General features: G+C 37.7%; 1 protein-coding gene across 10 annotated transcripts in view; it reads left to right on the top strand.

Annotated features, from left to right (window-relative positions):
• The window catches only part of usp24 (ubiquitin specific peptidase 24), a 73,505-nt gene extending 50,740 nt beyond the window's left edge, over positions 1-22,765 (top strand). For 9 of the 10 annotated variants that reach the window (XM_015355755.2, XM_015355761.2, XM_069194209.1 and 6 more), the window contains 19 exons: positions 62-282; positions 615-739; positions 1,513-1,654; positions 1,911-2,061; positions 2,397-2,492; positions 2,867-2,970; positions 4,951-5,064; positions 6,357-6,564; positions 6,804-6,893; positions 7,204-7,306; positions 8,144-8,265; positions 9,528-9,641; positions 10,048-10,113; positions 10,311-10,377; positions 11,015-11,093; positions 11,228-11,303; positions 14,372-14,458; positions 17,525-17,635; positions 18,025-22,765. In XM_015355755.2, coding sequence (XP_015211241.2) covers positions 62-282; positions 615-739; positions 1,513-1,654; positions 1,911-2,061; positions 2,397-2,492; positions 2,867-2,970; positions 4,951-5,064; positions 6,357-6,564; positions 6,804-6,893; positions 7,204-7,306; positions 8,144-8,265; positions 9,528-9,641; positions 10,048-10,113; positions 10,311-10,377; positions 11,015-11,093; positions 11,228-11,303; positions 14,372-14,458; positions 17,525-17,635; positions 18,025-18,087 — 2,139 coding nt within the window. In that variant the 3' untranslated portion in view covers positions 18,088-22,765. The remainder of the gene's footprint in view (positions 1-61; positions 283-614; positions 740-1,512; positions 1,655-1,910; positions 2,062-2,396; positions 2,493-2,866; positions 2,971-4,950; positions 5,065-6,356; positions 6,565-6,803; positions 6,894-7,203; positions 7,307-8,143; positions 8,266-9,527; positions 9,642-10,047; positions 10,114-10,310; positions 10,378-11,014; positions 11,094-11,227; positions 11,304-14,371; positions 14,459-17,524; positions 17,636-18,024) is intronic. The other variant, XM_015355756.2, reaches the window with a different exon arrangement.
• The last annotated feature ends 1,698 nt before the right edge of the window (positions 22,766-24,463 follow it).

Here is a 24,463-nt window from a genome sequence, read left to right as displayed (position 1 = left end):
CTTGCCCAAATGAAGAACCTTTACATTCTGTTCATTTTTACATCTCTTCTTGCTGTGTTAGTTCCCCTGGGTGCTGAATATGGAGCCATATACCGTGTCTGGGATGGCCCGACAGGACTCAAGCTCAGACCATGGAGAGAATGGCCGCAGTGGGGAATTGGGAGCGGGAGGTTCTCCACGGAAAAAGGTGACGATCTCAGAGAACTATGAGCTAGTTGGCGTGGTGGTGCACAGCGGCCAGGCACACGCAGGACATTACTATTCTTTCATCAAGGACCGCAGGTGAGTGCATGGAAGATGGGGATGGAGGCAGATGTGGGGCAGTTAGTGCAAGATCAAGCTGTATGTTGTGATTACATTGTGCTTTAGATCATATTATCAACAGAATATCAGTGTTTGAAAGAATTACCAGTGGCAGAAAGGCAGAGGAGAATTGCAGTGGTTATGTTAAGATTGATTAAAGTGATTGTGCTATTCTGATTCTTTTTATGCAGTCAGGCTATAATCAATACAAATGTGAAACAGAAGCTGGTTTTAAGCTTAATAAATATCAGCTTAATTTGTAATTACTCCTGCAGGAAATGTAACTCCATGCTATTTTTAAAATCTTTCAGAGGAAGCGCCAGAGGCAAATGGTACAAATTCAATGACAATGTGGTGGAAGAGTTTGATATGAATGATGAGACTTTAGAATATGAGTGTTTTGGAGGAGAATACAGACCCAAGGTCTATGATCAGTGTAAGTTCTGATGCAGTAAAGTGTATCGCTCATTTTGACTTTACTGCTTCTTTCTAATTAAAGTGAGTCTGTATTTCTACGCCATTTTTACAACTATTTCTAGGGTGTGTCTTTTGTATGGGGCTGTATTGAAAATTCTTATTCTCAACCCCTAGAGATAAAGAGTACAAATCAGTATCTTTTAAATTTCTGTTCTGAAGAGGTTTAAAGTCCATTTTAAACACAAAAAAGTATTTTTTAAAAGGTAAAATAGAATACAGTTTTTATCAGGTCACTCCATATTCTCAGAGTGTTTCTGAAGTGGGACATGTATATATCTCACTTATCCATGCATCAAAGTATCACCACTTAAGCACATTGTGAGAGGTGTTGATGGGGTCTGTTCATTTAGCCTCAAACAAAAGTTACACTAAGATGCCATAAAGCTGACTTGCTTTAGCAGCCCCACTGGCTTAACTCTACATAATAAAAGACAGGAACTACACCCACAAACAGGATAAACCAGACCAATGTCTGCTGCATATCAAAGGACAGAACCTAGAGCAAGACCAAGTAGGACAAGTAGTAATTCATATTAAATAACAGGACAAGCACTCAGATTGTGAAACAAACTTTCTTCTGACTGTATATAAGAGCTGGGAAACCCTTGCAGTTTGTCTGTTCTGCAGGGCAGACCCAATACGCATTGATGTCATTATTGAGTTCAATAAAACAACTGAATCCATGAAGGATTTCCCACAACAGTTTCCATACTGCTTTTCTCTGTTCCATAGCCAATCCTTACCCAGATGTGCGCAGGCGATACTGGAATGCCTACATGCTTTTCTATCAAAGAATATCTGACCAGAACTCACCCGTTTTACCAAAGAAAAGCCGAGTGAGCGTTATGCGTCAGGAGGCAGAAGATCTGTGTCTGTAAGTAGAGTGGCAACTCGTATCTCCCCTTACCCATCAACTTTTTTGGCAGCCCACTGTTTTGTATGGGATGTACTAATTTATCAAGGAGCAGCATCCGAGGCTGAATGAGAAAAATGTAATCATCTGAACATTAAAGCTTGCCCTTGTTTTGTGTGTTTACTAAAAGTAAGGGCGATGATGCTGAGTTTTAAAATATTATATATGGGCAACATTTGGTTTTCTGCAGTGTGATATGTTCTTAATTTCTCTTTAGGTCTGCTCCATCTTCCCCCGAAATTTCTCCTCAGTCCTCCCCCCGGCCACCTCGTGCTAATAATGACCGCCTGTCTCTTTTGACCCGGTTAGTGAGGAAAGGAGAGAAGAAAGGACTATTTGTGGAAAAAATGCCAGCCAGAATCTACCAGGTAATGCCAGGAAATAATTTGAAATAGATAAAATCAGCTGAGTAAAAGCTGTATTATTAGTATTTTGCTAGTGTATGATGGTGTACCTCTCTTGGTAAGGGATTTCTTTTTCATGTGTAATTCTATGAGTTTATCTTGCTAAATATGGTGCTATAAATTACATTGAATCAAATTAAAAACAAAAATACGTTTTTATTTCATTTTTCTTTGACTATTTTAAGAGAGACATAGCTAGAGATCTCAATATAAATTGATTGCATTTTTAAAGCCTTTCAGTATACATGAAATCTTCCCAAGAAAAATAAGATGTGTTTTGTGTTATGCTTTTGTTACAGATGGTGAGAGATGAAAATCTCAAGTTTATGAAGAATCGAGATGTATACAACAGTGATTATTTCAGCTTCACTTTGTCCCTCGCTTCTGTTAATGCGGTATGCCTGCTACAATTTTTCTTTTTAGAATTAAGGAATTTATTCTATAAATCAGTGGTCATGGATTTGTGTGTATTGTAGTTAATCAAAAATACTAGAACAGTTACTGGAAATACTATTACTAGAAAATGAATAAAAAAAACATTTACTAGAATTTGTTTTATTATAAATGTGGTAAATAATTTAAGGCATTGATGTAAGAAGCTGCTAATATTATGGGGCTGGATTCATGACCTAACAAGGATTAGCAAAGTCTTTTATCCAAATGCCTAGCCACAAAAACAGTACATCAAGAAGACTACAGTGTGTTTTAACTACACTTGCATTTGTCCGAGATTGCTTGGTTTGTGTTGAGATTTATTCCTATATTACAGACCAAACTGAAGCATCCATCTTATCAGGCAATGGCAAAGGAGAGCCTTGAGCTAGCAGTCCAGTTCCTCTTCCACACCTATCTACGCACAAAGAAGAAACTCAGGTAGGCCATAGAGAAGAGAATGCAATAGACCAGTGGTTCTCAAGCTGTGGTATGCGTACCGGCAGTGGTACGTGGAGTGCTGCCAAGTGGTACGCCAAATGACCCTGGAACTGTGTCGTGTGCGCTGAAAAATCGTGACGGGTTTTCATATTTTGTATTTTAATACGTGTCGAATACGCAGCCTACGTACTACGATACAGTGCGCGCTAATACTTCAGTGGACACAAGAGATACTCTGTAATTCTATACCACCCTATAGGAATACGTGCTACGGATGCAAGTGACCAATTGTATTTAAAAAGAGCTACTGTATCTCCAGCAAATAGGGAGAAAGGAGAATGTGCATGATTTTGGAACAATGCCAACGTTGTAAACACAGGAATGCATAGAAATACATGCTACGAACGCAGGTAATCTTGTGAGCACACGAAAGCGTGATAACAGAAAAAGAACTGTTCTAATTTGAGAAAAATACACTGAGCGTCTCTGTGTTTCGCTCCCATGCGCATGAAATAAAAACTTTAAATAAATACGGAAATAAAAACGGAAACGTGGAAAAATGCAAGTTTGCGGATTGCTAAAGCAGGTAAGCTACACTATTTTTAAAGAACCGTATTTACCTTTGGCAAAAGAGCTGACATTTATTATGTGTAGAGAAAAGGCTGCTAAACAGCTCGACCTGCTGCCCCCCTCCCCCTGAAAGATACAGTCATTCATAGAATTATTGAAATGAAGGATTATATCAAAAGTACGCTGACAGAGTGCGTTAAGATGAGCAGATGTTTTTCACTGCAATTAGATGAGTCTGTAGTCGATTTGGCCAATTTGCTCGTTTATGTTAGATACGAGTTTGAGGGCATGTCCCATGAAGACTTTCTGTTCTGTAAACCGCTACCAACAGGAACTACAGGAGTGCACATATTTCAGCTTCTGAATGAATTTATCGAAGAGAATGGCCTCGACTGGATAAAATGCGTCTGAGTTTGTACAGATGGTGCTAGAGCAATGACAAGCCGACATAACGGTGTAGTTGCACGAATTCGATAGGTTGCTCCAGAAATTAATGTACACATTACAACATCCACCGCGAGACCTTTGCCGTCAAAAAAATGGCTGACAATTAAATACCTGTTAGAGTCTGTTGTGAATTGTATCAAGGCTTGAAAAATTAATTCACATCTGCTTTGCTCAACTAAACAGGCTCACCCCTCTCACTGAAATGGTGCTTTTTTATTAGTTGTTGCTAATGTTTTTTTTCTGTAAAACACTTTGAGAAGCCACCTTTAAAGGCGCTATATCAAAGTTTATTATTATAATATTTATTATATGTATGTGTGAGTGTGTGTGCTCGCTCACCCATGTTGGTCATTGAGAATTTCAGGGGTTCCTATGAGATGATGACTTGTAGGTGGTACTTGGATGCTTTGGTTGGTTTAGGGGTGGTACTTGGTCCAAAAAGTTTGAGAACCACTGCAATAGACAGTAATGTTTTATACATACAAGAAGGAAAAAAGGCTAAATGAATGTCTTCACATATAAAACCACAGTTTGCCCACATATAAACTTTTATTAAAACTTTCCACTTGTAATAGATGATTCAATATTTATTTCCCTGCTAATTAAATCTAAAGTTTGTATATATCCCCACTGATAGATAATGTGGTATATGCACTGTGGCTGCTGTTGCATCATCCAGGTGTGTGCTGCACATTGGTGGTGGTGGAGGGGAGTCTCCATTATCTGTAAAGCGCTTTGAGTGGAGTGTCCAGAAAAGCTCTATATAAGTGTAAGGAATTGGTAATACATCTGCACCAAAATCTATAGTACCCTAGAGACTCGACACTGTGAATCATGTTGTGTCAAATGCAGAGCACATGAGCCTGCAACATGAATTAGTATAAAGCCTGCCCAATGCAGTAGGGATCCTGATAATTATATGTGTGTGTACTAATTTTCCTCCTTTCTTTCGCTGTATTGTAGGGTTGACACAGAGGAGTGGATTGCTACGATAGAAGTTCTGCTGTCCAAGAGCAATGAAGCCTGCAAGTGGATGATTGAATACTTAGTTGGATCAGAAGGACGGGAACTTGTTAAGTAAGGTTGCAAAAGAGAGTCAAGGGTGATGTTTTTAAAGCAGTGATTTTAATTAAACTTTCATGTTGCTTTCATGCATCCTATTAAATTTACCAATATAAGGTCAGTTCGTGCTATAATTGGTAACTTTAATTATACTAATCAGGGTAAAATGATGACGTTTAGTTCTCATCTGCAGTAATTAGCCGTAAAATTTAAAAAACGTGACATGATACTAAGGTGTACGTACCAAGCTTTTTAACCCACACCCAATCCCAGTGCAGTTTGTCAAAGCTGTCACTGGGGTAATTTAAAATCTCTTAAGAGAGGAATGCTGATTTTGTGGACTTCAAAGGGCAAATGGAAAATGAACTGTCTAACTTCACCTTAACTGTTATACATTCTTTAAAATGGACAGTTGAAGGATGTACTCAGCAAGCACGTTGGCTTTTGTCTTAATTTGCCTTCAAAGCCTAGTCTTCAAGTCAGAATATCCTCATATCTGAGTAACTGTGCTCTGCTGCTCTAAGAGGTGATTTGCTGTTATTTCACATTTTGGCCATGTTTAGAGTTTTGTTTGGGGCGGAAGATGGAATGCACCTGTAAGTGCTCTCATAGGCGCATTGTTTATTTTGGGGAGGAGAAGCACTGGAGATTTTTGCAACAGCCTGCTCAGGAATGTAACTACATCCAGGGGAAATGTGTGCAGAAAGGTGGGGCCAGCGGCCATTTGGCACTGAGTGTTTGTAATCCAATTGGTTGTTGAGATCGAACGTTTGAGCAGCCTTTCTATCACACCGTGGCTTTCTGAAAGCTCATGGGAGGAATAGGAATTTTTTATGCTAAGACCAACCTGGAACAGCCCATCACCCGACACTCAGCATGAGTTAAGTGTTTTGGGTATCAGAACAGCTTTGCTAACTTATTGGACTATTTGTTTTCTGTGCTAAGAAGGTGATCATATATCAGGAGAAAGACAGAACAGGTGTGAGTGTATTTGTACTTAATTAGCTGCTTCTCAAAGGTGCACTTTTTCTCACTCAATTTATTGTATACTTCCTCTGTTAACTCTTTCCATAATTCACAACCCTTTAGTTTGTCACTGTAGTTATTGCCCTCTAAAACTAGACATCGTACGATCAGTTACAATTGTGTCATATTGGTCATAAGTTATTCTTTCAATTTCCAAGCCATTCTTTGTGTAGGTAATCTTTGTTTTTTCAAGAAAAGGTTTAGTTAGGTATTATGATCTTTTAATAGCCAGACAGGTTTTAGGGCCAAAGGCCTTCTCTTATTCTTAATATTTCTTGCAGGATATGCCTTTTGGAGTCCAGTGTAAGGGAAGTGCGGGTTGTTGTAGCTACAGTCCTGGAGAAGACACTAGAGAGTGCCTTACATTTTCAAGACAAGGGTCTTGATTTGCTGTTGGAAGCGCTGCTCTCCTTACTGGACAAGGATGTTCTTGAAAACTGCAAGAACTGTTCCCAGTACTTTTCACTGTTCAGCAACTTTGTGCAAAGGGTGAGTCATGCTTGTTCAGATGAGCAATACGTGTAAGGAAAATGTAACGAAGCAACCACCCATTTCCATTTAAATGCCTTATGCTGTAGATTTCTTTAAATTATGGATATGTTTAATAATTATGATTGAAAAGAATGCATGGTCAGATTTTTCAGCAAGCAATGTAATCAAGTTGTGCTGTGATGTAGACAGCACTGGGTGAGCTCTGAACCTGACTTTGTACTTTTGGTCCCTTGCAGGGTTACAGGTCCTGCCAAATTCTGTTGAATCACTCAGCGTACAGGAGGATGCTTATTTTCTTATTGGGACCCAACCGACTGAACAATCAGGTGAAGCTAAAATGCCAAGGAGCTAAGAAACTAATTTTGTGTCGCTTTCTCTCTGTGTAGTTTCCATCAATTATACCATTCAGTATGTTCAATTTTATTTACTCTACATTGCTCAGTCTTTGTGCCCCGATTTGTCAAGTGGCTGTGCTCTGTATTGATAATTGGCTGTGCCCTGTCCTTGTATTACTCAGTATACAAGTTGTATAAAGACAATTTTCCATTGTCTTTACCCTTTCTGGCACTGTTCTAAAGATCAGTCAGTTACTCTCTGTACCCTATGTAATCCTGCTGTTTCTCGGACTTCCTGCAGAATCGGCGGTGGAGTTCAGCCCAGGCCCGTGAGTTTCTTCACCTACACAACACCCTAGCTCTGTTGGTGCTGCACTCAGACATCACCTTCCAGAGGACAGTTGGTGAGATATTACAGCACATTTTTGTCCTTCATTTTAACTTTTTATATAATCTATACTTAATTTAACTTATTGTAAACCTTGACTATTACTGGCCTCAGTGATTTTCACAATGTCTGTGAAAGCAGCTGACAGCACTACAGCTTCACTGCCATCTACAGTAAGTGAGAGATGAAGATCAAGGCTTTATAGATGTATACAGAAAGTGCTTATCTTGTGCTTATGTGAGAACTAAAAATAAAAAACATGTTAGGTTCTTTGTTCTTTGTAAGCAGCTAATAAATTACATATTCTATGTGATGTTAAATGATCTTGGATGCACTCAAAGTATTCCAACAAAATGAGCATCAGGTGGTGCAGGTGGTAGAGGCTTAAATTGAACTCTGCAATGCAAATCTATGACTTGCCACTGAAGGAATGTGAGACCTGAACATGTAGCTGAAGCAGGCATTCCTGAGAATGAAAACATTAGCCGCTAAGTGTCACAGGCCAGGTCAGATAAGCTAGAAGATTGCAAGATATGCACTGCATTCTCTTACCTACCTTAAGACATAGAGCTTTAACGGGAATTCCTGTGAACAATTAATTATAATAGTATGTTAACCACATTAAACTTGTGTTCTGTAGTTATTGTGCTATGTTAACTCCAATGCATTGGACATTTTTCAGGTTTAAAGGTAATATGCTGGGTAGGAATCACTCAAAGTTAAGATGCCTCTACAACATGTAGTAAATGAGATTAACTGTTGCTGGATTTCTGTGCCTTGACAGTTATCTTCACCATTACAGTACCATAAAAAAATATTTTTCCCCTATATGTTCTTCTGTATGTGCTTTCAGCTTCAGGTCTGTACAAGCATAGTCCATTGTTAAGTGTACCTGCATCTGCCTCCTTGTTACCTCTCCATGCTGACATTGAGGCCTTGCTCTTCAAGCCAGAAGGACAGCCCTATCTTCTGGAGGTAATTCAGCATATGCAAGCGGAGCTAGACCCATGCTGTTCCTCAGGGAACACCATTGGAAATCAATAGGATTCTTAAAAGTACTTTCAAAAGATTTGACAAATTTGAGATTGAAATTGGGTGGATATGCATCAAAAAATAAAATAGCAATTTCTAAATTTCTTTTAAAAAAGGGTCATTTTTATGCCTGTTTTTTATTTTCTTATTTCAAGGGGATTAACTAAGATGTGATATATATTTTATGAACCATAAAAAGAAACTCTTATGCAGAATTTTGCATACAAAACACATTTCAGAGAAAATCCATAAAGGAAAAATTGCAAAACTTGTCTCTTTTTCTGTAGAAAGTATACTAACATTTTATTGAACAGTAGTAGTATGGCTAATGTTGTTGTGGACAATGTTAGAGTCATTACAAAATTAACATCTGTGGTACACTATATTGCAACATCCTGTCTTGTTGGAATCGGCTCACTCCTCACCATGCCAGTTCACTGATATGCCAGTGATGCCACACATCATCCTGCTTTATTCACAAATATTCACTGGTGCTCAAGTCTGGCAAGTAGAGCAGCCACAGTCTAACTATCACATAGTGAGGTTGTATTTTATGAACATGCCTATGCCAGCGAGAGACAGCATATTTCTTCAATTACCAATTGCTCAAAGTGGTTGTTCATTTGATAAATGGGACATATTGATTACTTTCCATTTCTTGATTTTCACAAGGCATTAAGGATGTATTAGTAAAGATTATGGATTCTACCATTGAGTCATTACTGTAAAAATAGGGCACCCCTCACAATTTTTTCACTTCAAGATATTGGCACAACTGATCTGTTATTGCTTCATTGACTGATAATTCAATGATAATTATATGCTTAAAGATCTAGATCAAGGATCACCCATCCTGATCCTGGAGAGACCCAATCCGGCAATTTTTGTAGGTCCCCATTGAATCACCAAGTCCTAAAGATATTGAACAATTCCATTGTTATCAGTTAAACAGGCGATTAAAATTAGTACTCTTTAGCCCTCATAGTCCAGAGTTCTCTGAAGGGAACAGATTACTTGCTTGATTCATTAATAGCTTACAGGTGTTAACCAGTTTATAAAAACAGGTGAATTATAAGATTAACTAGATCCAAGGTTCTCCAGGAAACTAAGCAAGATGTAATGAATTTGGGAACAATTTATGGTCATTGGGAGCCCCATACTAAGTTAATTATTGACTTAAACTGAGTTTTCTTTCTCCATGCCAGGTTATGTTCGCCATGCGGGAGCTATCAGGTCCTTTGTCTTTCCTGATCGAGATGATTACCTATTGCTGCTTCTGCAATGAGCACTTCTCTCTGAATGTGCTGCAGCTCATTAAGGTAACATGACAGGAGAGCTCCATATGCTGGAAGGAAAGCAGATATTCCATGGGGAAAAGTTTATAGCACTGAATGCAGGTAGTCACCCACAAATGTGCTGAAAGAATCTGAGGTCACTATCTAATTGAACATTCACTTTTTTATAAACATCTTTTGTATGGGGAAAAAAGATGGTAGAAGTATTTTCTTAGAATATTTAATTCCAGAATAGTACTAGAGCCAACTTTTTGAAGTTGAAGTCTATTGAAATTAAGTCTATTTTTCGAACTACATTTCTTTTTTTGACATTGTATTTTTGTCTTTTGTGTCATTCCCTCCATAAATGTAAACACTGGTTTTGCATGAGAAAAATATACTATTATCAAGTACACTTGTGATTGTTTTTGCTGTTGATCATTCTATGCAGAATCAGCTAGAGACTGCTCCTCCACATGAGCTCAAGAACATCTTCCAGCTGCTGCTAGAGATACTGGTGAGTAAAACAGAATTTGTACATTGTTGTTACGCGCAGCCTACTTTGTAATCACTGTGGGTTATAGATTCTGCAGTACTTTCTCAGTTCCTAGACTGCATTAAGGACTAACTCAATGACTGTCCATATGGAAAAGAGAAATAATGAAAGTTGTCAGTTTAAATTTATTATTTAAATTGTTATTCTTTTATCATTAGGTTGTGGAAGACCCTCTGCAAGGTCAGAGATTGAAATATGCCTTTGAGTCTGAAAAGGGCCTTCTGGGTATGTATCGCTTTTAAATGTTCTGCAAAAGAAACAGCAGTGAATGGAAAAAGAAGTGTACAGTAAGGACAATGTGAATAACATAGTGAGATGTAGGAGTGTTAACAACTTGTAAGATTTTTTTTTTGCAAAGAGCATTATTGCTTTGGGCTCATTGACATTGCAAAATATCTGTCAGGTTATCTTTTGATAGATCTTATAGTGGTATTATTAGAATATGAGAAGTATCCAAAATTAATTGCAAGGAAAACAGTATCATCAATGAGCTATTTCCTTAAAAGGGTTTTGCATCCTTTTCTTTCCTCTACTAATTTTAGGAGTTCTAATGCTGCTTTTTTGTCTGTATTTATTAGTAACATGATGAAACAGATTATAATCTAGGAAGATCAGAGCATTGTTAGCCACATTTGCTAAATGACCAGTTTGAGAGATTAATAAATATAAATTAATTATATATATATATGAATAATTATAAATAAAAGATCAATCAAAATATGTCTTGGTCCTGTTACTTAAATCACCTCCTTTTAAGGTAAATATGCCCTACAAAAGATAGAAGTACCTTCTGGTAGAACTGAAAATGATTCAGTGATATGCTTATTCTTTTGTATTCATGGTTTCTTTCTTCTTCTTACAGCTCTAATGCATCAGAGTAACAATGTGGATAGTAGTCGCTGCTATCAGTGTGTCAAGTTCCTTGTTACACTGGCCCAGAAGTAAGCGTTTTTTCTTTCACCAACCAAAATGTATATACTTTTAAAAATAACTTGTTTTGCCTAATACTAACTTGAAAACTGAAAGAAAAAATAGAGATTTGTGAATTCTAAAGTGTGTATTTTTTTTCAAAAAGGTGTGCACCTGCAAAGGATTACTTCAAAGAGCACTCAAGTCACTGGAGCTGGGCTGTGCAGTGGTTACAGAAAAAGGTAAAGATTTTAATTGTTTAACAAATACCATTAAAAGTAATTGCAGAAAGAACATTAATCTGAAGGGGGATTGTATAGTATTGTACTGTGAACAGTACATGTTGAATATTTGTTATATGACTTATTTTCTGTGTGGCTTGTTTGACTGGAATGATGTCCAGTTTCCAGGAATCAATTTAAAGAGGCTGGAAAGACATGGAATATGTATACCTGTATGTATGGAACTCCATAAATGTTTTAATTGGACTAAGAAACACAGATTAGGAATAAAATACAGATGCAGCCACTCAGATTGGGTGAAGTATAATGCGCTGTAGCGCAGCAACGTAGCGACCAACACCTTTTATTTTTTAAAATAATCAGATGTTACTTTTTAAAACAGGCTGGTGGCACAGTGAATGCTTTTCATGGCATGTCTAGTGTAATGTACAGTAAATCATATTAAATTTTATTGTAACAATAAAAATTAAATTCATATTAACACATTAGTGCTTTCCTGAGCTATTTATACTGTATAGTAACTTTAACAGAAATTTGTATTTTTTCATTAAATACAATACACAGAATTATTAGTATGTGTGTATAAATATTAATTAGAACACAATTTTATTTTAGGTATTGATTGTAAATATATTATATATAGTGGCTTTAAAAACAAAAACAGATTTATCTACTTACAGTAGGTCAACTCAGTACATAGTGATTGTAACAAACCATACAGTAAAATCCAATTTCCTGGTACTGTACTTTTCCATGTTAATGTATTTGCTGTGCGTAAAATAGTACAACAATGGTCTTTTATTACAGAAGGCTGCTCATTGTAACCTTTTCAGATATGTTCTCGAAAGATGAGTTGAAACTTTAAATGCTCTTTGAATTGCCTATTTAGTTAAAAACGACACAGAGAAACTGATTACTTCTTCAGATTTAAAAAGTTAACACAGCTACAAAGTATTATGGCATGCTAGTTAAAGTCTCTTTTAAGAACATGCAATTGTTTGATAATGTTCCCTTTCTAAGGCTACAACAGCAACTCTGTGTTTAAGACCATATTTTGTAAATTATTATCGTGTTTATCAGCTTGATCCCTACACTGAAAATTTGAGAGAAATCTAACCTTTCAGTGAGGTAAAAAAATTCTAAGAAAAAAAATCCTATAAAAAATAAACATTTTTCTCAAAAATACATACTGTATGTCACATTTATTGGCACCGCTGCATTTAGTACTTTGTGCACCCTCTCTTTGCCAAGATAACAGCACTGAGTCTTCTCTTATAAAGCTGGATGAGGTGGGAGAACACATATAAAGGGATCTGAGACCATTCCTCCATATAAAATCTTTCCAGATCCTTGGTCCGTGGTCCTCACTTGTGAGCTCTCCTCTTCAGATCACCCCACAGGTTTTCAGTGGGATTTAGGTCAGGGGACTGGGATGGCCACTGGAAAAGCTTGATTCTGTGGTCAGTGAACCATTTTTGTGTGGATTTGGAGATATGCTTTGGATCATTGTCCTGCTGGAAGATCCAACCACAACCCAGCCTTAGCCTCCTGGCAGAGGCAGTCAGATTTTGATCTAAAATCTTCTGGTATTTGATGGAGTCCATGATGCCATGTATCCTAACAAGATTCCGTTTGAAAGAAAAACAGCCACATAACATCACAGATCCACCACCATACTTCACAGTGGGGATTAGGTTCTTTTCTGTATGACCTTGACTCTTTTTACGCCAAACCTATAGAGGGCGTTTGTTGCCAAAAAGCTCTATTTTTGTCTCATCTGACCATAAGAACCCAGTATCAATCAAAGTTCCAGTGATGTTTAGTGAGCTCCAGGTGCTTACGTTTGGTTTCACAACAGCAGAGGCAAGCCTTTTAAATAGTTTGTTGGCATGGAGGTGGCGTCTTATTGTAGTTTTGGAGACTTGGTGACCCTAAGATGCGACCAACTCCTGCAATTGTCCAACTGTAATCCTTGGAGAAAGTTTTGCCTCTCGAACTATCCTCCTTACTGTACATGGGGGTGAAATACACTTGCATCCTCTTCCAGGCAAGTTCATCACAGTTCCAGTTGTTTGAAACTTCTAAATTATTGCCCTAATAGTCGAGATGGGTATTTCCAGGTGTAAAGCTTTTTTTATATCCGTTGCATGGTTTATGAAGGTCAACAACCTTTTGTCTCATTTCATTTGTGTATTCACTGATCTTCCCCATGTTGATGGATGACTAAGGGTGTTTGGCCTGCGTGTCACCTCATATTTATACCCCAGTGAAACAGGAAGTCATGGTCAACCACTTAAGAGTTCCTAAAGACTCAGATGTGATTTAAAAAAAGGTAAAATATGAATGGGAATATATGTCAATTATATTTTGTTCATAGGATTTTCTACGGGTGCCAATAATTGTGACACGTGTGTTTTTTAGAAAAATGTTTGTTTTATTAGGATTTTTTTTCTTTGAATAGTTTTACCTGAAAGGTTAGATTTCTCTCATATTTTCAGTGTAAGATCAAGCTGATAAACACCCGATAACCACAGCCAAAACGTTGTTTCCTTTATTCTCTTTTTCAGCATGGAATAAACCTTTTACTTGTTCCTTTGTTATATATAGTATGTATAATATACATGTATACTTCAATATTTATATTTCATACATTAATATAATTAATGACGTTATTATACTTTAGTATAAAAATTTCCCTTTAATTAAATAATTCCATATTAAGTAGATTTAAAGAAGTGCAGTAGGGAATCAAATCAAATGAAGTGATAATTTCACTAATACCTAACACACCACAAGTACCACCTATCTTTGGCCATCTTTGGCAAACCACAGAGCAAAGTACTAATACAGCAATGAGTATTACTGTGGGTTCTGAGTTGCTGCATTTGTACACAAAGGGAGGTCACGACTAGTAGCTATTCTTAATTTAATTCTGTTGTCACCTGCCTTGTATAATCCAGAATGATACTAACTAAAGCAGTAACGTCAGATGGAAAGAGTTGCTGGGTTGTTTTCTTCTTGGCTAAGCTTTGTGAAGTGGCAGTGAAAGAGGTTCTGTTTTATTGCAGATGTCTGAGCATTACTGGACTCCTCAGAGCAATGTCTCAAATGAGACGTCCACAGCGAAAACCTTCCAGCGCACTATTTCAGCACAGGTACAGCTCTTCTAAATATTTGTGACACAGGAATACATTGCCTTCTCTTGTCGAAGTTCTTCATGCTCTATGCCATCTATAACTTATGCAGGTGTTGTAGGAAGACAAGAGAATCCTGTATTCTCAGTAGAATCTTTGTTTTAAAACTGTCTGTCTACATTTCCTGTCTGAAGCAGTGGTTCTCAGTGTAAGGTTCAAGGGCCTTGGTATTCCATGGACTTGGTCAACATTTGGCAACATTTACAGTGCCTTGCGAAAGTATTCGGCCCCCTTGAACTTTTCAACCTTTTGCCACATTTCAGGCTTCAAACATAAAGATATAAATTTTTTATTTTATGTGAAGAATCACCAACAAGTGGGACACAATTGTGAAGTGGAACGAAATCTATTGGATTTTTGAAACTTTTTTAACTAATAAAAAAATGAAAAGTGGGGCGTGCAAAATTATTCGGCCCCTTTACTTTCAGTGCAGCAAACTCACTCCAGAAGTTCAGCGGGGATCTCTGAATGATCCAATGTTGTCCTAAATGACTGATGGTGATAAATAGAATCCACCTGTGTGTAATCAAGTCTCTGTATAAATGCACCTGCTCTGTGATAGTCTCAAGGTTCTGTTGAAAGCGCAGAGAGCATCATGAAGACCAAGGAACACACCAGGCAGGTCCGTAATACTGTTGTGGAGAAGTTTAAAGCCGGATTTGGATACAAAAAGATTTCCCAAGCTTCAAACATCCCAAGGAGCACTGTGCAAGCAATCATCTTGAAATGGAAGGAGTATCAGACCACTGCAAATCTACCAAGACCTGGCCGTCCCTCTAAACTTTCAGCTCAGACAAGGAGAAGACTGATCAGAGATGCAGCCAAGAGGCCCATGATCACTCTGGATGAACTGCAGAGAACTACAGCTGAGGTGGGAGAGTCTGTCCATAGGACAACAATCAGTCTTACACTGCACAAATCTGGCCTTTATGGAAGAGTGGCAAGAAGAAAGCCATTTCTCAAAGATATCCATAAAAAGTCTCGTCTAAAGTTTGCCACAAGCCACCTGGGAGACACCCCAAACATGTGGAAGAAGGTGCTCTGGTCAGATTAAACCAAAATCGAACTTTTTGGCCACAATGCAAAACGATATGTTTGGCGTAAAAGCAACACAGCTCATCACCCTCAACACACCATCCCCACTGTCAAACATGGTGGTGGCAGCATCATGGTTTGGGCCTGCTTTTCTTCAGCAGGGACAGGGAAGATGGTTAAAATTGAGGGGAAGATGGATGCAGCCAAATACAGGACCATTCTGGATGAAAACCTGTTGGAGTCTGCAAAAGACCTGAAACGGGGACGGAGATTTATTTTCCAACAAGACAATGATCCCAAACATACAGCAAAATCTACAAAGGAATGGTTCACAAATAAACGTATCCAGGTGTTTGAATGGCCAAGTCAAAGTCCAGACCTGAATCCAATCGAGAATCTGTGGAAAGAGCTGAAAACTGCTGTTCACAAACGCTCTCCATCCAACCTCACTGAGCTCGAGCTGTTTTGCAAGGAAGAATGGGCAAGAATTTCAGTCTCTCGATGTGCAAAACTGATAGAGACATACCCCAAGCGACTTGCAGCTGTAATCGCAGCAAAAGGTGGCTCTACAAAGTATTAACGCAAGGGGGCCGAATAATTTTGCACGCCCCACTTTTCATTTTTTTATTAGTTAAAAAAGTTTCAAAAATCCAATAGATTTCGTTCCACTTCACAATTGTGTCCCACTTGTTGGTGATTCTTCACATAAAATAAAAAATTTATATCTTTATGTTTGAAGCCTGAAATGTGGCAAAAGGTTGAAAAGTTCAAGGGGGCCGAATACTTTCGCAAGGCACTGTATCCCTGGCGACACATGATTCACAGCTGTATCCTTATTAATCATTATAATAATTGCTTACACTTATATAGCGCTTTTCTGGACACTCCACTCAAAGCGCTTTATAGGTAATGGGGACTCCCCTCCACCACCACCAATGTGCAGCATCCACCTGGATGATGCGACGGCAGCCATAGTGCGCCAGAACACTCACCACACACCAGCTATCAGTGGGGAGGAGAGCAGAGTAATGAAGCCAATTTAAGATGGGGATTATTAGGAGGCCGTGATTGGTAAGGGCCAGTGGGAAATTTGGCCACGACGCCGGGGTTACACCCCTACGTCACACCCCCTATTTTGCCCTCACAGCAGTGGTTACATGCAAGCAACAAATTCAGTTAGCACGGTTACAATTTGCAAGCAACAGGTTAATACCAACTAATAGAAAACACTTAAGCCAGTTCAGTAGTTGGCTTAATAATTCAATAGAATCAACTGCTACAATTGTGTTCAAAGCTAGAAAAAATCAGGCTTTTTTTGTCTTGACAAGAAGGAAAATTAGATATCTAAAAGTAAAATGTTTATTCAATAACATGTACTAGTAAGATTTCCACATTTTTTTAGGTTCTTGTAAGATACTGCCGATGTTTGTGAATTAATTTCCTAGCCATGTAACATGAAAGGATAGAATCCTCTTCTGGTATGTCTGAAAAGCAGATCGTCACCGTGGTGTTGTACTGAAAGCAGGGTTCTAAACCCAACAACACGTTGCCAGTTAGCCCCAGAGTGTTGCTTGTATGTCAACAGAGATTATCACACATGGAAACAAACCTGAAATAGCTCTCCCTTGCATTTCCCAAGCATCATCTGTATTACCAAGGTTTTAGAGATGTAGAAACCAAGAGATTCGAGCCTGAAGTGTCCGTTCATCAAGCCAAGCTAACTCCTAAAGGAGGTCCCCAAGAAATCCTTAAAAGATTTCAAGAGGACTTTAGCAATCATGTTTTGCTATCCTCCCTTGTAATACTTCAGTAATGCTAATTTTGCATGGCCTTTCTGCTTGTAATATGTCATAATGTTTATGTTGTATTCAATCCATTGTCTGCGCTAGTAATTGTGGATTTAGAAGTCTGAGTGCATCATTTCCTTCAGGGTGAATCTTCTTGCTCCCATTGCCTGATCTTATTGCTGTATTGTACCCCTCTAACCCCCAGGACACCCTGGCCTATGCCACTGCCCTACTGAATGAGAAGGATCAATCAGGCAGCAGTAATGGTTCTGATGGGAGCCCAGCAAATGAGAACTCAGACAGGAGTCTGCGACAGGTACCGTATTGCACCCATTCCTATATTATGAAATATAGGTAATATACATTAAGGTAGGTTTATGTAGAGCTAAAATATTCTACATTTATGAGTTATATTATCAACTAATTATTGACAAGTTCCTATCTGGTTACATCTCATATCAGTTACTCTAAAAAAATCACTTTAGTACTGATGTAACATTGTGTTGAAAATAACTTTTAAAAGTTAGAAATTCTTCAGAATAAAAAGATTACATAAACGTGGTTTCTTAGGAAAGGTGGGTTTGAAAAAACTCACAAGGACAGTTTTATTTTAATGAAGAACACATCCTTTGATTTTTCTAGCAGCAATGCAATCCTGTCTCACTCTGCTTTCTTCCTTTTCCTCCTACCTCACCCACCCACCAGGGATCAGAGTCTCCAATGATGCTTGGCGATTCGAAGAGCGATTTGGATGATGTTGATCCCTAATCTTTTCCTCCCTGACAGAAGAATACGAAGGCAAGCAAAATTCAAAAATCCATCGAGTGGCATTGCAGTGTGGTTACGTGCAGCCAACTAGGAGACTGCATTGTCCTCAGGAGGGCATAGGTAGTGGCAAAACAACCATCAGCGCACACTCCAGAGGAAAGAAAAGTAACTTTGCCTTCTGATTTTCATCAAGAGCCAAACTGTTACAGCTGACAACAGAAACGAAGCTACAGCAGTGGATTGATTTTTTTTATTTTGAGAATAGTTATCAAGCGGCTAAACAAGAGTTTTATTATTGAAATGGAGTTAAAAGATGAATGAGGTGTAGACATAAACATCAGTGCTGATTTTTTTAATACTACAAGAGGGCGGAAATGCAGCAAGAGGTTGACAGTTTTATTTTTTTTTTGCTGTTGTAATTACATTGAAAATATTCATAATGTAAAGATTTGTTTGATATAATTTGCAAGTGTAAGATATTTTAAAGAAGTATCCTTTATTCCTTGAATTGACCTGTGTGGATGAGAGGGCTTGTTGGACTGATTTGAACATTCTCAAAGGAGGAACTTGCTATAGTATATGAGGAAAGTCATCATTTATAAGTTGAAACAATTTTTTACAATGCACTTTGAAGTCAAGTTCAGATTATGATTAAGACAGCATCCACCTGCTTACCTCCTGTAGTTTAACAAATAATCAGAATTGGAGTTGTTTTTTCAAAAGACTGATTCTGAAAAAGAAGGCAATTTTAAACAAATTCTGGAAGGCACACATCAGCAGAAACTTTCTTTTGGAGACCGTGTGCACTTTATTTAGAAGTGCATGCAGCACCCCTGTCACCGAGGCAGAATCACTGTTTTAAGTGGAAATAATGCATTTAAAAGAACAAAGCTTAATTTTAAGCTGGTTTTTGTTTATGAACACAGGCAGGCATCTCAGACTTTTTGCTTCCCTGAGAAGTAATGCTATAGCTGTAAAGTACTGAAAATGAAATCACAATATTTTGGTTATAAGGTTGGAAAAACAGTTGCTGACTAGCCTGTGAGGCCTCACATACCCTTACATCTTGAGGATCCTGGTTTCTTTATGCATTCAGATGTGTTCACAGGAATTGATTTTTTTACCTTAATATTTCAGGTCTCTGTACCTTCCACTCTGCGTAACAGGTTTTGTCTCATATGCCTTATGTGCTAGAAAAGAGCAGATTTGTGCATCTTTGAGAAGTGTCACTGTCAGTCTTACCCTGTGTCAAACTCTCAGTTTACAGAACTCGGGAGTCATGAGCATGTTTTTCAGACAGTAGTGAGATAACCTTGAGATTAAAAGTGATTAAAGATCAGTCGTTTGAAAAAATGCTATATATTTTTTTTAGGTGCCAACTAATTTAAACATAATACTTTTGTAACTATATATGTGTATATATTGACAGCATATTTTTGTTGTGTTTATTTATGTGGACTTGGTTTAACAGGAAATGCAGACCCAATTACATGTAACACTCAACAAATTGCATTCACCAGCACTACATGAGCAATGCTCCTGCCTAGGTCCCCTGGTCGTCTCACCTGTGATATTGAGATGTGTGTGTCCTGAATGCAGATGTTTCCTCGCCTCTGGAAATAAGTCATCCAGGCCTGCCACAGCATGGGGCTTTGTGAATTTGCACAGGCCTTTACCAAAACATCAGCATTTTGTAGCGTTTCCTCTGGTAGCTTCTCTCAGCAGTAATCACAGAACCGGTGGAGGTTGGATTGCTCATTGGCTACAGCAGGACAGTGCTGCAGCACTGCCCTATATAATCTGCAGTATCTGTATCTTCCATCCAGCACAATGCCACAGGTTTCAATTAGTCCCTTTTCTCTCTATGTCCTGTCAAAATTAAGCAGTGAATGGGTAAAAAGTCCCATTTATATGACTTCTGAGGTTATTCAGTGCTGTAGGTTTTACTCTTTTAACCTATTTTTTTGGGTGTAGGTGTGATTATATTTTGTGTTTTTGCCAAATTTTCCTTTCCTTCACAGCTTTGCCTTGGTTTGCTTTTCTTGCCTTATCGCACATCTACAGAAAGAGGAAGGAGAGATCCCCAGAGAATTACCTCCAAGTACTGCAGGACAGCTGGCACCTGCCTTGAAGGCACAATCCGCCGCAAGTGCCTTTACCAACCACCCTCGCCTTGTTTTTCACATGGATAGAGGAGGGGTTTGAGATAACAAATAGGAAATACTGCATTAGGAGTTGTAAGGTTTTCTTAATTCTGATCAATTGTACAGCTGGTGTTTACATCTGACTATGTTTCTGTCTTGGATGGGCTGGAGTTGCAATTGGAGCAGAGTTTTCTTCTGCTAGTCTGCTTGTTCATTAAGTGCTCAGAACTGATTCTAAAGTGAAACTTTTTTATTGTTTTGAAGGATAATCAAGCACCCCAGCACTCCCAACATAAATTTAAAAATGCAAAATTATTTTGTTTTTATGTATTTAACAATACTTATGGAAACAATCTGGACTTCTGTAAAAAATGTGCCCTTTCCAACAATGCTGCAGCACTGTCCTTTGCCGTTACTGAAATCAAGACCATGAAATCATTGGTGAATAGGGAGGTTAAAAAATTCTGTAGTCACTAAAGAAGCTTGTGGTAGCTATGATTAATTTCCAGAATTATTCATTCTTAGTAGTTTATGAAATGAAAATGCCATCTCATTGTTTTTTTAATTGTGGCATGTTTTTCCTCATGCTGGTTCCATTCCAGTGTGGCTTTTCATCTTATTCTACTGTGCTGCCTCTAACACAGGTCTAGAGGCTGCTCCAGAGGATCCTTATTTTTGAAAGGCTCTGCCCTTTTAAGGCATCAATTTATAAAACTAATCTAAGCTTTAAACAGCCCAAACCCAGTCTAATAGTGCCAGGCGACAAGGTCTATAGAACCAACAAACGTTTTAGTTCACTTAATCTTTTTGGCAGTGTTCCTTGTGGAGACCTTTATTCTTTATTTAAACTATTCATTTTGTTATATCCTGTCATTACCAATTTTCAGGAATTACTCTTGCTAAAATCTTCATTTATGTTCTTTACATATGGCTTAAACTATGTGAGGGAGATGAAGTGCCTCTCATTTTCTTATCCATGTATCACCCACAAAGGATTAGAGCAGCATGTTGGTCTTCTGTTGCTACTAAGTGCATTGCAGTCAGAGGCATTGCTGTAAGTAATCAGGCCAAAGAGGTCTAACCTATCAAATCTGCATTAATTCACCATATAGTGCATTGTGTATGAATTAATGTATGAATTGCATTGTAATCTGACAGATGTGAGGAGTATTTTGAGTGTGTCAGTCTTCTTTTGGAGAAACCGAATTCTCAGCCCTGTTTAAGCAAAATTAAATTTAGAATTTTAGTCCCTTGAATTGAAAGTGTTTTGAGTTGGAAGTAAAAAGCTTGGTGGTAGTAAGAGGGTGAAACAAAAAATATGAACTACTTACCATTGGGAGAGTATTGGTTTATTATTCCATTTTATGGTAAATTGTAGAAGTCAGAAAACAGATTAGTATTTCCCTCATAACATTCCCTTCATTACAATTGAATGTGATTTCCATTAAGGATCTTGGGTTTTTATGCATTTTTTAGAATGATTAATTTCAGTCAACTACTTCTCACAGCTGGAAACTGCTGCTGACCAATGCTAAGTTACAGGCTTTTTAATCTCTGCTGATCTAAGGTAATGTTCTTACTTGGTAATGTGATATGAAAACTTTTTTTTAAGATGAAGGGAACCACCTAATTATGAATATGGATTCTACATAAAGAAGTCAGTAAGCTTTTGATAATATGCAACCTCTGTTTAATGTCTTTATAATAAAATAATAAAGCACTGTAGTCTGTTCCACCCAAGACTTACACTTCAGACTGCTGCAGAGAATTTTAAGCCTTATTAAGTCATTTCTTGTGTTTGTTTAATAATTGCAATTCCATTTTTTCTTTACACATATATCAAAGAGATATGGAGTAGTGCATGAATACACTCTACAAGTGAATATTCTGCCACTTTACTCTCAAGTTGAGGTCAAACTATGTAATTGGTTTTTATTTCAAATAAGGTGTTACTGTATTGTACAGAAGGTTTTTCTGCAGCCCAGATAAGTAGACCTGCAAGAGGAAGATAGCTGAGCAGTACTGTAATAGGTTTTTTCACCAGTTCAGTGCCTTGATAGAGGCATCCTGTATGTCCCCTTCCTAAAACTGACCATTCATTCATGCTGTTAGCTTCAAGAAGGAAAACAAGGTCAGCCCACTTGCAATGCATGACTTGTTGGAATGGGAAAGGACTTTGCACTGACTTTGAAGGAGCTGACTGAGACATAAAAAAAAAATTGTGCGTTACTTCAGGGGGGTTTTCAAATTAAATATTACACATGAATTTTCACTTTTCTTTTGTTTTCCAAAGCCATGAGTCTACTTCAGAAGGTACCTAGCAGTCCTTTGTTTTTAACACGGGGTTAGGGTGGGTGTTTACATAAAATACGGGTTTTTATTCAGTAATTTTGCTTTGAACATTTATTGCTGAAAGATCTATGAATTGTAAGAATTCTGTAATGCATGTTAAAACCGAATTTTAATCTGTACAGCAGAGTTTGATTATGGGAAAATTTGATAAAATAAACTGGAATGGACACCCTTTTAAAAAATTAGTGTTTCATTCATCCTATATTGGATAGTGGACAAAGTTTTCTTTATACAGTACATTCAGTGTATAGTGCTGAATAAGATTTTAAACATTAAAGGGAACTATGCAATTATTTAAAATTAATTTAAGAATGTTCACATTGTTCAAAATATATAAAAGTACAAACAAGAAAGTGAAGGTTATGCTGCACTGTAAAATAATTACATTCACTGTATAGAAAGTACAATATGTTACAGTCCGTAAACTAAACAAATCAGTGCATCATGAACCTAGGGTAACTACACCTACTGGTGTACAATATGTTTGGGCAATTCTCACAGTCATTTCTATTAATCAATCTGGCCTATTCAAACATCTTAAAATGTTATACTATATAGTGCCTGCAGACATTCAAACAATGTAGATTAGTGGCTATTCTGTTTTAGCCTGAAACATTTCCAGCCTGGAGCATGTTTTAGGTCAGGTGTTTTGCTAACAGTAAAACAGCAAATCAAACAGAAATAAGATTTTCATAATAAAGCCTCACAAATTAACATTTGTCCATCTGTTTTTATATTTTCTGAGGATTTAAAATATAAAAAATAGTTATTCAGTTCTCTCTTACAGCTCCATTTACATGTAACAAAGCTTGTTGTTTTCATTTCTTCCAGTATTTTAGAAATCTAAAGTTTTGAACAAAAATAAGTAAAAAATGTTGTCTTTTACTTAACAAAAATGTGCATTGCAACAATTTTCAGTGCTTTAAATGTTTTGTTTCCTGTAATATAATTGCTAGCAGTTTGGTTAAGAGCATATATTTTACCATTCGCAACAAACCACAGTGCTTTGGCACACAAGGAGATAAGGTATGACTGTAAAACAGGGACTAGAAAGATACTGTACAGTGCCTTCAGAAAGTATTCACCCCCCATTGATAATTTTTGTTCTGCTGTGTTGCAAAGTCAAATTAAAGCATAAATTGAATTTTTTCCCACTCCTGTAGAACTAATTCTTTATCATGTTAAATGAAATAAAAGTATTTAGATGTCTTCAGAATTGTATATTTTTTTAAAATCTGAAAATTACTTAATTGATAAGTATTCACCCCCTTTGTTTTAACAACCTAAATTGGGTGAGGTATTCAATTATCTTGAGAGATATCGCACTAAATACATTAACAAAGTACACCTGACGAAGGAGCTGCCCGTGGAACCTCGAGATGAAGCTCGGAGCACCATGAAGTCCATTGTAATACAATGGCAAAACCCAGACACTGCTAAGATCAGGCCATCCTCCAGATAAGAAGGGCAATGGTCATAGAAGTGACCAAGAGGCCAGCTACAACAGTGACAAAGTTGCAGAGCTCTTTGGCTGAAATGGGAGGAACTGTCCAGACATCAACAATCTCTTCAGCACTTTACATATTTGGCCTCATGCTCTGGGGTTGCTTTTCAGCAGGAGGATCTGGAAAGCTTGTTGCCATCAAGGGCAACATGGATGGAGCCAAATACAGGCAAATCCTCGAGGAGAACCTGTTTAAGTCAGCCAGAGCCGCGTTTAGGGTGAAAATTCGTTTTCCAGCAGGACAATGGCTCAAAGCACACAGCAAAAACTATCAAGGCATGGCTTCAAAAAAAGATTAGTATTCTGGAATGTCCCAGCCAGAGCCCAGAATTGAATCCAATTGAAAATCTGTGGTATGACCTGAAAATTGCTGTCT

Source organism: Lepisosteus oculatus, chromosome 9 (assembly GCF_040954835.1).
Source record: "Lepisosteus oculatus isolate fLepOcu1 chromosome 9, fLepOcu1.hap2, whole genome shotgun sequence".
Classification (NCBI taxonomy): domain Eukaryota; kingdom Metazoa; phylum Chordata; class Actinopteri; order Semionotiformes; family Lepisosteidae; genus Lepisosteus; species Lepisosteus oculatus.
This window is presented reverse-complemented; position numbering and strand designations above follow the sequence as displayed.